Source organism: Archocentrus centrarchus, chromosome 22, assembly GCF_007364275.1.
Source record: "Archocentrus centrarchus isolate MPI-CPG fArcCen1 chromosome 22, fArcCen1, whole genome shotgun sequence".
Lineage (NCBI taxonomy): Eukaryota > Metazoa > Chordata > Actinopteri > Cichliformes > Cichlidae > Archocentrus > Archocentrus centrarchus.
The window spans coordinates 20,195,881-20,207,775 of NC_044367.1; the positions used below are offsets into that span (position 1 = coordinate 20,195,881).

Genomic DNA, 11,895 nt, shown 5'->3' on the forward strand with positions numbered 1-11,895 from the left:
TCTTTCACAAAGAATAGTGGGGTCTGTCTTAACTACCAACAAATTAGCTGACATTCAAATCCACAGAAACTAAAGTAGTATGTGGTTTTCATAAGAAACATAGGAGCCTTTTCTCTATATATTTATTTTCATAAATTGGTTTGCACGGAATTGCTAAGCAAATGAAACACCCTCAAATGCGTTAACAATAACGGAGGGAAATGGTATTTGCTGAACACGCGCTTCACTACCACACATTTCTTGCCTTGTTGTACGGGGATTTCACCAAAACTTGTGTGGATCGTAATTATGATAGTTTGGTGTAATAAGCAGCCTTGCTTATAATAGTTCAACGCTTCTCTGCGTCGAGGTTTCACAGAAAAGCATAATTAAGATGTGACGATAGCAAAGGTGGCCAGTAGATGTCACTGTGGAGATGCGTTTCAGAGATGCGGGGGGGGGCTGCACATATGTGTCTAAATGTGTTGTACCGAATGACTCGGCTGAACGTGAGGAAACTGGAGGACAAAAGAAGTGGCAGTCCTAAAACACCTGTCTTCAGCAGATGAGCACTATCTGAAAGTCATGTCTTTAAGAAATAGGAAAAAAAAAATCCAGCAAAGACCTGACACAGGATCTGAGAGATGCATCTGGCCCTTCACTTGATCCATCTACTGTTCCTTGAAGCCTCATCAGAAATGGTCTCAGTGGAAGGGTGTCTGTCAAGAAACCGTTCTTAAGGAAGAGAAACAGGCAGAAATCGCTGAGATATGTCATATTACACAAAAGGTGGACTGAAAATCAGTGGCAACAAGTCCTAAGGAGGGATGAATGCAGAAACATGTAGAGAGGAGGTCAGGATAGATGTGCCACAGTGAGTGTCTGAAGCCATCTGTAAAACACAGTGGAGGCTCTGTCATTGTTTGGGGCTGCATTTCAGCCAGTGCATCAGATTTGAATCCACCATGCAATACCCTCTGGAAAGAGTCTGACTGCAAGCAGCTTCATTTTTCAGCATGAAAATTATCCCAAGCACACTGCCAATGCACTAATCCTTCTGCAGTGTAACTAAGCCTGATTGTTCCTTAGACTTCTGTATCAAGGAAGTATTAAAAGTACACAAATAAGCCATATTTATCCAAATTCATGTGTTTTAAACAGGAATAATTCCATAACATGAATAATGTTTTGATGTCTTTATAACACATTGTTTAATATGGGCATTTTATGGGTGACATTTGGGTCTCATAGTTAAAGCTATATGACCCAAATGTTATATGAGATTAAAAGGTAAAGTTAGGCCCTTTTTTTAAAAAAATGTTGTTGCTATGGATGATATTAAATGGGAGCAGCCACTGTAGTTTATGTCTGAATAAATGCCACACACCCCTGATGATGTAAACATTCATTATTGTGCAGGAAAATTGTTTAATTTGAACTTAAACTACTGTTAGGTCCCCGTTTAATTATTTACATTTACACAGACGTACTGCATTAGTAACAGACTGGTGCACCATTGGGTATTTCACAGGACTTTTTGAAAGAGTGTGAAACAGAATAATATTTAAAAGTAGTATTGCCACTCAATGAAAATATAACCATTACGTATAGGTTTTACAATAACAATTTTACTTCAGTGAAAATACAATCAGCAAAAATGTACCTGAAGTATCCAGGCCTTCGCAAACAGCAAAATAATATTTGGAAATCTTATGGGATGATAGAATTAAGTAGCACAAAATAGAAATACTGACATAAAGTACAAGTATCTCAAAATGTCACATTCCTCAAATCAGGAACACCCTTAAAAGAAATGTTTATTACATTGCTTTTTACAAATCAAGCAAATTCTTTTCTAAAGAGCAAAACATGCAACACATTATATTTTCTATGGCCATTTGCCAGTTGTACAAAGTTCATGCAATTCATGAGGCCCCCTCTGAGATGTGCTGAATGTTGGACAGAGTAAGCTGTGCTTCTCGTGCTGGGTAGAAATGTCTGGAGTGAAGCCACAACCTCCCAAACACTCCTGTTATCAGCAGTAAGACAACCAGGAGTCCTCCGAGGACAAAGGTCTCCACAGCTGGGCCTCCCCCTGCATCTGCACACAGGTGCAACCACATGCACATGAACTGCTTTCAGGTTCTGGAATCTTTATGCTGTGAAGTTAAACTATATTAGCAGCAAAAACTGGATACAAACATACTCAGTTTGGGCTTCTCGCTGTGGTTTAATAGTCGCCTTATGGGTCCGTAAGACACTGTATGGGACAGTGGGATGTCTCTCCGTGTTCTCAGTGGTCCATCTTCACTGGAACAGTTCTGTTTGGCAAATACATGAGTGAAAGTATTGCTATTAGCCTCAGTCACAAGCATTGTATATTTGAAATAAGGGCAACTCATGTGGCTGAAAACCAGTCCTAGGCTGATGGGTCTATATTAGGGACAGAAGCATTGAATATAGCATATAGCAGACTACTCTCCAATCTCATTGTACATCCTGTGTAATGACAATAAAGGCATTCTATTCTATTTTATTCTACTTGTCTGAACTGGCCTCTGACTCCCAGTTTGAGGAACGGGTGCTACACGAGGTCACTCACAGGTTGGCACCATTCGTGGCAGATCTGGACGTTGCAGTGAAGGAAGACGTTGGTGTAAGAGCTGCCGACAAACTTAAACATTTGTATCCTGAACATGGCCTCTGGGCCCTGACCATTCTTCAGAACGGTCAGAGTCTGTTCGTTGGTCAACACTGGACAGCTAGAGAGAGAGAGAGAGAGAGAGACAAAGAAGTCTGGGAGGCCTGCTGATAGCAGTGAAACATGATGCTGAACTTTGAATATAAAAAAGGAGGAACAGCTAATAAAAAAACTATTACTACAACTACTGGTGGTGAGACAAGACAATAGTTAGATTAATGGTTTGAGTGTTTTCATCTCTTTGTGAAATCTTTGTGTGTTTAATAGCACTGCTGCTGCCAACAGTACCAAATACTGCCTGGTTGTCAAGGACATGCACAGCTGTTGAAGTGAAATGCATGTGGCCTCTCAGACAGGAGTCACATGACCAGACTGTGAGAGTTGTTTTCTGGCCGGCTCTCCATGCAACAAACTCTCTTATTTCAGATTTCAACAGTGTTCCTGTAGGAGGATGTCAAGCTGTTTGCAAATGTAATGAAACAACACAGCCAAAGAGAATGCCATAAACAAGCATCAACTTTTTTAAAGGATCTTGTGTGAACATGGAGATCATGCATTTTCAACTGCAAGCTGGTTAAAGGAGGAAAATAAACATTAAGCACTATGACCATAAATTTATGACAGTGCTAAATGCTTTGTTTACACAATGAAAAGTCCTTAGTTTAAACAGCGCAGAGGCAGACCTGTCTCCGATGAAGGTGTACTGAATATTGCTGTATGGATCACTTGTCGGTGTTGCCCAACATCTCTCCATACGCAGCAGCAGATGAGAAGGTATCTATGACACAGAGTTGAGTGATGGCCAATTAATTCTTAACACAATGCAAACGGTTTTCCATAATGCACGACAAAATGATGACTCACAGTAAGTAAACAGCAGGTGTACCAAGAGGTTATAACAGCATGAAAGACTGTCTAGTCATGGGTGGAGTGTTAGATTTCCAGCACTGCTTGGAACACTTCCCACAAAACATATTGCTTAACGGTGTGTAACAGCACACCCAAACTAGCTCAAAAATAGCACTTTGAATGCTTAAGAGTCAAAGCCAAGCATATATAATCTCTCTCAAATCTCATCATTATTAACAGATATTTTTTTCTTATTGTTTTCCTCTCAACAAAAACATCACTTTGCACAGTGGGGCAATTTGCAAATATATGACAGACATTATTATTCAGGTGAGATCTCCATCTATGTGAAGGTGAAAAACAGAATAAACTGACTTTTCCCTGCAAATGATTTACCATGAAAACTTTTACAAATATGTTATCCTCCAGGGTCAGTGATGGCACGGTGGTCCACTCGTCCTCAAAGGCTGCATCTTTATACAGCAACATCGACACTGAGAAATTCCCGTCCTCCGTGTTGAGAGTGATGGGTCTGTAGAGGTAATAAGTTTTTAAAAAAAAGCCAAATGTTGAGAACAAACCATTTTACTGTTGGATAAAAATCAGAAAAAACAAAACAAAACAAGAACAGTTACCTGACATCCACTCTGATCATATTTTCCCCGTTGGGTTGTTGGACCATGTAGTTGATGGGGTAGCGGCACACAAATGTTATGTTGATGTAGTTTCTTGTGATAATATCTGAGTAGTTATTGTGTATAGTGTTTATGAACATGATGTGTGTGTCATCTGAGGCCTAAGGAGAGACCATAACATGTGTGAAGGTCAGTGCAGGGTGCAGTTAAAATATACTTTATTGTTACTTTTTAGGTTTTTGTCAGTACACAACAGTGGAAATCAATAATGCTGTTTTAGGTAAGAACCACCAGATTTTATACCATATTACAGAAGATGCAAAGTAACACATTTGAGAAGCTTTGAATTTATTTATTTTTTTAAATAAAATGCTGCCATATCTTCAGCATTCAAGATCTGTTTTTGCAGTCCTTGCTGTCCTTGAACTTTGTTGATAGTGGGAGACAGTTTACCACAATGCAATTTCTTATTATGCTACTTTTGGCTGCTCCCCTGCCACAGGGGGGTTACCACAGCAGGTAGCTCTTTGATTTGTCAGTGTTGCACATCAGATGCCTTTCCTGACATAACCCCAAGAGGGATTTGTGTCACCAGTTGGAAGTGAACCAGCAACCTTTGACTTGGCAAACAAATGGGTTAGTCACTACACTATGGAGGCACCGCAATAATGGAGATTTTTAACTGTTTAAAAACACATAAACTCCAATGCAGTGTGGTTATACATGTAAATACTGGCAAGCTGGACACAGCAGCATCATCTCCCAGTTGTACTGATCAAATTAAAATGTCAGTAGTCACTGAGATTAAATCACCATCCTTTTAAAATCTATCCCCAAGTGTAGACCAGAACTTGAAATAGGGACAGATGAAAATGTGGTGTGTGTGACATTTAGTGTTGTAGTACTCGAGATCGGTCTTGGTCTCGAGACCGGTCTCGAGACCGCTTTTTGATGGTCTCGGTCTTGTCATGGACTCGACCGCATTTGGTCTCGGTCTTGTCATGGACTCGGACCTTGCGGACTCGGGATTTTATTTCAAGACCAGTCAAGACCACAGCTGTGGAAATATCACTAAATTGCCAGAATACTGTCCAATTTATTTGTTAACATCTTTGCTTTTATTGGATGCAAAACGTACTGATTCAAATCCCACAAAGATTGCGCTCCTCTGCCTCTCAAAGGAGCGCACCTCACAGACTCCGCCCCGGCTAGGTCGCTGCTATTATCGCTGCTTACGCCTGTATCATTTCACCGCAGTTTGCAATCTACCACAGAGCACGACAGTTTCATTCACAATGTGTATGTTTGATCTCACTATGGTCACCGTGTGCTGCATAAATCGAAATAACCGCAATGAACACGAAGAGAAGTAAGAGGGAAATGAAGATCAAAGGAAAAATTTCAGGCTTCCGATTCAACAAAAAAAATCCCAGCATGAAAGGTAAATACCAACCTTCATGTATTTTGATACACAAACTAAAAATTTAATGCAAGTTTTAGGGCTGGCAACGATTCTTGGAATAACGCAATTCGATTATTAAAAATCCTCGACACAAATTTGTGCTTTGATGTTTGGTTTCAGCTCTGCAGCTCAGGTGTCTCCGTGTAAGCGGAGCATTTCCAAAAAAAACAAAAACGACCCTTTAACACGAGTGGATCGCTGAGATGTTTTTTCACCCCCTACTTCTCTGTGCTGTGAGTGCGCATGTTTTGAATGTGCGCGCGTGTTGTGCAGAGGATGTCAGCTGTTATTTTTTTCTTTACGTCAGCTGTAGCCACACACCTCCACCAGTCCCAACTACAATACAGCCAACAGAAATATTCCACCCCCCAACCTCCCCCACTCCCCACACCTCAGAGAAGCCCACATCATCAAGGACTCCCACCCCAGAGTCCCCTCCTCCCCCACCCCCACAGTCTTTTGTATTCAGGAGGACCAGGTGCTAAAGCAGTTTCAGGAGTGTCAAAGCTCGCAAAGCTCCAGGTCCAGATGGTGTCTCACCTGCCACACTGAGACACTGTGCTAACGAGCTTGCCCCATTGTTCACGAACATCTTCAACTCCTCACTGGAGGCTTGCCACGTGCCTGTCCTGCTTTAAAACCGCTACCATTGTTCCTGTCCCCAAGAAGCCAAGGATCACTGGACTAAATGACTACAGACCTGTGGCACTGACTTCTTGTGGTCATGAAGTCATTTGAGCGTCTGGTGCTGTCCCACCTCAAGTCCCTCACAGCCCCCCTTCTGGACCCCTGCAGTTGCCTACAGAGCCAACAGGTCTGTGGACGACGCCATCAACCTGACTCTGCACTTCATCCTACAGCATCTGGACTCCCAGGGAACCTACGCCAGGATCCTGTTTGTGGACTTCAGCTCTGCCTTCAACACCATCATCCCTGATCCCTCCAAGACAAGCTGTCCCAGATGAACGTGCCAGATCCCATCTGCAGGTGGATCATTGACTTCCTGATGAACAGGAAGCAGCACGTGAGGCTGGGGAAGAATGTCTCGGACTCCCGGGACCATCAGCACTGGCACTCCTCAGGGCTGTGTCCTCTCTCCTCTGCTCTTCTCCCTGTATACCAACTGCTGCACCTCTGACCACCAGTCCTGTCAAGCTTATAAGTTTGCAGACGACATGACTCTCATCGGACTCATCTCAGACGGGGACGAGTCGGCCTACAGGATGGAGGTCAAACGTCTGGCGTCCTGGTGCAGCCACAATAACCTGGTACTGAACGCCCAGAAGACAGTGGAGATTATAGTGGACTTTAGGAAGCACACAGCCCCTCTACCCTCCATCATCCTGACTGACACCCCCATCACCACAGTGGACTCTTTTCGCTTCCTGGGAACTACCATCACCCAGGACCTCCAAGTGGGAGCCCACCATCACCTCTGTCATCAAAAAGGCCCAGCAGAGGATGTACTTCCTGCGGCAGTTGAAGAAATTCAACTTGCCAGCAAGGACCATGGTGCAGTTCTATACTGCCATCATTGAGTCCATCCTCACCTCCTCCATCACTGTGTGGTACGCTGGAGCCACCACTAGGGACAAACAGAGACTACAGCGCTTGTGCACTCTGCTCCTTCAAAATGTTTTTATCAACCACCTGATCAGCAACATGAAGAACAGAGAACTTTGTAGCTGCTCCATCCACCTGTTTGTTTTCACACGAGAAACATCTGCAGTACGGAAGTTAAAATATGCTGAGAATTGTTAAAATGAAAAATTATTTCTTATCCAATTACTTGATTAATTGACGGAGTAATCAATTAAATACTTGAGTACTAAAATAATTGATAGTTGCAGGCCCTACTTGTATTCAGAAAAGCCATAGTCAAACATTAGTTTTCAGCACCAGTAGAGCTATGAGAGGCCTTCAAGAATAAAATACTACAGTTCCCCCAGCAAGATGATGTCACTTCCTATTGTTGCATTAAAAACGTGATAGTTTATGCTCACAATATGGTGGCTGATATTCAATGTAGGAAATGCTATTAGCAGCTGAGGAATCTGGATTATGTTTTGTTGTGTATTTTTTATGTGATTTCTGCAAACACAGTGGAAGGAACGGCACTCTGGGACACATTAAATGCTTGATGTATAAATGTAACTTTTCTGGATTATATGCAAAAATGATCATTCTATCAATCTAATAAGGCCTGATTTAGAGTTCTGCATTGATCCTTTGTGTATAACTGAAATCCTCTCTGGAGCAAAACCTGACATGCACCTCGAGAAATGTAACTACACGTCCAAAAAAACTGATTACTGCTTTCTGGTTAGTTCTTAGGCCCCATCACTCAATTAACAAGTGGGAGCGGCATTGGTGGTTATATTAGCTTACTAATTAGCATTAGCATTAGTGCTGGGGTGAGAAATATTTCTTGCTAGAACCCGGAAGTTAACCATGGCCACCACCATGGTAACAGCAGAGAAGTAAGTAGTTGTTTCTCTTCGCCATTAGTACATTGAGCTAGTGGTGGGCAGATTGATCCTAATATCGATAATATGGATGCCAACGTTGTATTGGTATTGATCAATATCAGTGTGATGAGATCGATACTTTGGGCTTCATTTCTCTCCTGTATGCAGTGCTGCGGTTTCATCAAAGATGCGAGCTGACTGTCTAAGTGTCGGCTCCTGTCACAGCACAGAGCACTTTGCTCCTCCCTCCCCACAGTGTTTTGTTATACTGTCATGTGATGCATACATATTTTATTTGGGAAAAAAAAAGGATTTTGCTATGAAACATTTAAATCAAATTTAAATTTAAATTTGTAGAAAATTAGTGAATGAAGGAACATTTTTATTAATTTTTTATTATACTTTCTGAAAAAGCTACCTGGAAAAAAAGTTTGCATTTGTTCTTGAGTGATGATTTTGTACACTTAATTTATGAAAAAAAATCCAAACATCAATTTATGGGGAAAATTGTTTTGTTCTATTGTTTCAGAACAATAACTTTTATTTGATAAAGTATTTTCTACTTACATATAAACTTTGCCCAATTCTATCCTGGGTTTTAACTAATTAATGATCCAAAGGAAAAAAATCTCAAACCAGTTAAACTTCATGGAAATTCTTCATAATTATTAAAAAGTATTGGTATCAGTGTCGGTGATAATGGCCCTGTGTTTACTTTACATAGGATCGATACCAAATTATGAAGTTTGCACACAACTACATTGAGCAGCATACACCAGGAGTGACTGACAGTGCTAAGACCCTCCTCCTGGCTCTGACTGGTTGTTTTGACTGGGAGCTTTTCAGGGAGGAGGTGGATGAGCTCCATTTTTCGCAGATTATCGGTCTCTATACTGTCTGACATGGTGACAGTTTAACAAATATGTAAAACCAGATTTTTTATAAAAGTTACATCCTGCAGCTTTAATCTGTATAAGATTAAAGGCTTTAGTTCTTACTGTTGATGAGTGTTTGCCATTTTTTTCAGTTTTACACATTTAGCTATGTGGTTTTGAAAAAGCACCCATTTTTAACAAAGGTTGTTGGTTTAAAAACAACACAACTTTATGCATAGTTTATGAAGGCAGAGAAAAGGTTAAGACTATTGTGATGAACTATGAATATTGTTTACATTCTGTGATAAATGATGGAAGTCACCCAGGAGTATTAATAAAGATGGTTATATTTATTTGAGCTGTGAGTGTTTAATATCAGGATGATTTTATGGGAATGCGGATCTTTCAGATCAATTTGAGAAGTGATTTGATCATGTTTCACATTTTATTGTGTCATGTAGTGTCAGGCACTGGTCTTGGTCTTGTCTCGGTCTCGCCCCCCTCGTCTTGGTCTCGACTGGTCTCGGACCCTAAAGTCTTGGTCTTGTCTCGGTCCGCGATACCCTCTGGTCTTGGTCTTGTCTCGGTCTCGGGTTAGGTGGTCTTGACTACACACTAGTGACATTGTCTGGGCCCTGCTGAGATCAAATGGAGGATGGCTTCTATAGTTACAAAGCAGGACAAAGTGCCCTTAGCTCTAAAAGTTGAACATCTCACCTTCTTGGTAAAAACCTGACCCCTCTTCTGGCAGCCTCACTGAGAGGACTGCTGACAGATCGCACAGCAAATAACAGACCCCCACTGCTACCTGCACCTTATACAATCCAGAGCCATCATTGAAATGTCAGTGGAGGAAACTGTCCTGTTTCAGTGAAAACACTGGACCTGTAAACATTTCATGTCTTCTCTGCGGTGGGGCGTAAAAGGTGCTACAGTCAAGGTGAAAGCGTGATTGACAGCCATGACATTCTTCTCCTTTAGCAACAGCCATTTTACTTCAGAGCAAACTTACTTTCCTCTGCTGCTGTGAACAAACCTTGTAAAATGCTGAGATGAAGTACTGGGAAAACTGCTGAACGCCGTGTTAACCTTTTGCTTGCTTTACAAGAAAAATTTTAATGCATTCCGAGCATTCGAAGAACACTTAGGTGCAGGGATTTAAACGCGCTGAGTTTTTAGAGTGGCTGGATTAAAATAACCAGGAGCCTCACTGGCCAATGATTTATGACCTTTCTATTCAGTGAGATTCAACAAGGAAAAAAAAAATCATCATTCCCACATAAATGCTGATAAATAAGAAATACAAGCCTTTCAGGGTCCCATTGATGCTTTAAAAAGAAACAGCTCTGCCCTTCTTTCTTGAAATAAATACTGCTCCTCCCCTTCTTTTCTCTTCATTCCCTTCTCTCTGGCTTCCAGTGTGTGTGCTTTCTCTGTCCATCTTATTATACTTGCTATGAGCTAATTCCACACAACATCTGAACACAGGAGTCTCACAGTCCGTATTCACATCACTGCTGATATTTTACGCAAATACAAATAAATTGTCACAAGTAGCTTCTTTTGGGTCTCAAAATTTTCCCTCAACACCTGTAGATGTTGTAACTTATTATGAAGGGGAATTTCTTAGAATAATGGAGGTGGTAAAGAGAGGTCATCTTCATGTCGGTGTTAGCTGATTTTGTCTGGGTTCACTCTTAACATCCATGTTTTAAAGCAAAACAAAGATGGGTCCATACCAGTATAGTGCCACAGTCTGAAAGATTTGCCTTTATGCTGAAAACATAGTCATCTCCGACTACAACACCACGACACTCTGGATCATTAAATGTAAATCCCGAGCCTAAAAAGAGAAGACAGAAAATATTCCAGAAAGATATGGAATTGTTACTCAAAATGACACAATGCTTGTCAATATTAATGTTGGTCGGTGCTGACTTACATAAACTGGAGGCACTTTGCTGAGGAAAAATGCGCTTGGAATAACAACCCCCATATGGTCATTGGTACAAATGACAGTCTCATTAAGTTCTAATAACAAGAAGACAAAATATACAGATTCTTTGAGATGCTGGTGATTTATTGGTAGAAACATCCCTTTTGTCAACGCTAAGTCTCTTTTAGGCTCAGCATCTATGAAACACATATAACTACTTAACCAGTCAGCACATGTAGTGGACACACAAAGTCTAGCTAACTGGGAAATAAAACAATCAACCAAACTAACAATGTCCAGAGTTAATCAAAAATAAAATGTCAAAAGCATTTTGGTAAAATCAAAAATAAAACAAAGAAACAGTTTGTTTGACCATTTCAAGCCCAGATGTGCTGGTCTGTGAGGTGTGTGCTCACCCTCCTCCTCAGGCTCCAGATAAAGCGCCAAGGTGACCATCCTCATGGGAGCAGCAGCCAGGCAAAACCAAACTGGCAGGTGCCATCTTCCAACAACGTGCCCTCTGGTTTCTCGTAGCTCAGCCACTCCACTGCCTTTGGCTCCTTCTCTGACACTCTGTGATTCTTCTGGGAGCTATTCACCACAGCTCCCTGACACCAGAAAATATAGTACCCCTCACTTACTCCAGCCCCTTGAAAACTAATGAACTGTGGCCCTCCCTCAGCCTTAAAAACACCAGCTTGAATGATGCCCCCAACAACAATGAGATTCCACACATGAATAGGGGGAACTGAGGGCAGTCCAAGGTAACACGCATGTCACCGCCTACTGCGGCAACGTTCTCTTAGTAACATCTTACGACTGTTCTTACTACAGGGAGCAACAAGAAGTCTGGTAACCACGTAAAAAGGAACAGCAGCACGGGGCTGTCCCTCTTTGTTGTCTACACCTTTGTCTGGACATTTTAAAATCTTTACTAGTGCGGGAATTGCAGTCAGTCAGGTAAAAAGAAACTCATTACAAGTCAATGGC

General features: G+C 41.5%; 1 protein-coding gene across 1 annotated transcript; it reads right to left on the bottom strand.

Annotated features, from left to right (window-relative positions):
• Positions 1 to 1,733: 1,733 nt before the first annotated feature.
• Positions 1,734 to 10,947, bottom strand: LOC115773089 (uromodulin). Its single transcript, XM_030719598.1, has 8 exons — positions 10,912 to 10,947; positions 10,709 to 10,812; positions 4,165 to 4,325; positions 3,926 to 4,061; positions 3,364 to 3,458; positions 2,582 to 2,741; positions 2,186 to 2,300; positions 1,734 to 2,080 (listed from the first exon to the last, which is right to left on the bottom strand). The coding sequence occupies exons 3-8, from the start codon at positions 4,302 to 4,304 to the stop codon at positions 1,905 to 1,907; spliced, it is 822 nt and encodes a 273-aa protein (XP_030575458.1). The 5' UTR covers positions 4,305 to 4,325; positions 10,709 to 10,812; positions 10,912 to 10,947; the 3' UTR covers positions 1,734 to 1,904.
• Between the last annotated feature and the right edge of the window lie 948 nt (positions 10,948 to 11,895).

Bases quoted from the DNA above. Each gene is read 5' to 3' on its own strand.
- LOC115773089 (XM_030719598.1), bottom strand. From the start codon at position 4,304: ATGTTCATAAACACTATACACAATAACTACTCAGATATTATCACAAGA. The intron at 2,742-3,363 runs GTCTGCCTCTGC...CTCTCTCTCTAG, and splicing joins TACACCTTCATCGGAGACAG to CTGTCCAGTGTTGACCAACG. The intron at 2,301-2,581 runs GTGAGTGACCTC...TTTGCCAAACAG, and splicing joins GCCACGAATGGTGCCAACCT to AACTGTTCCAGTGAAGATGG.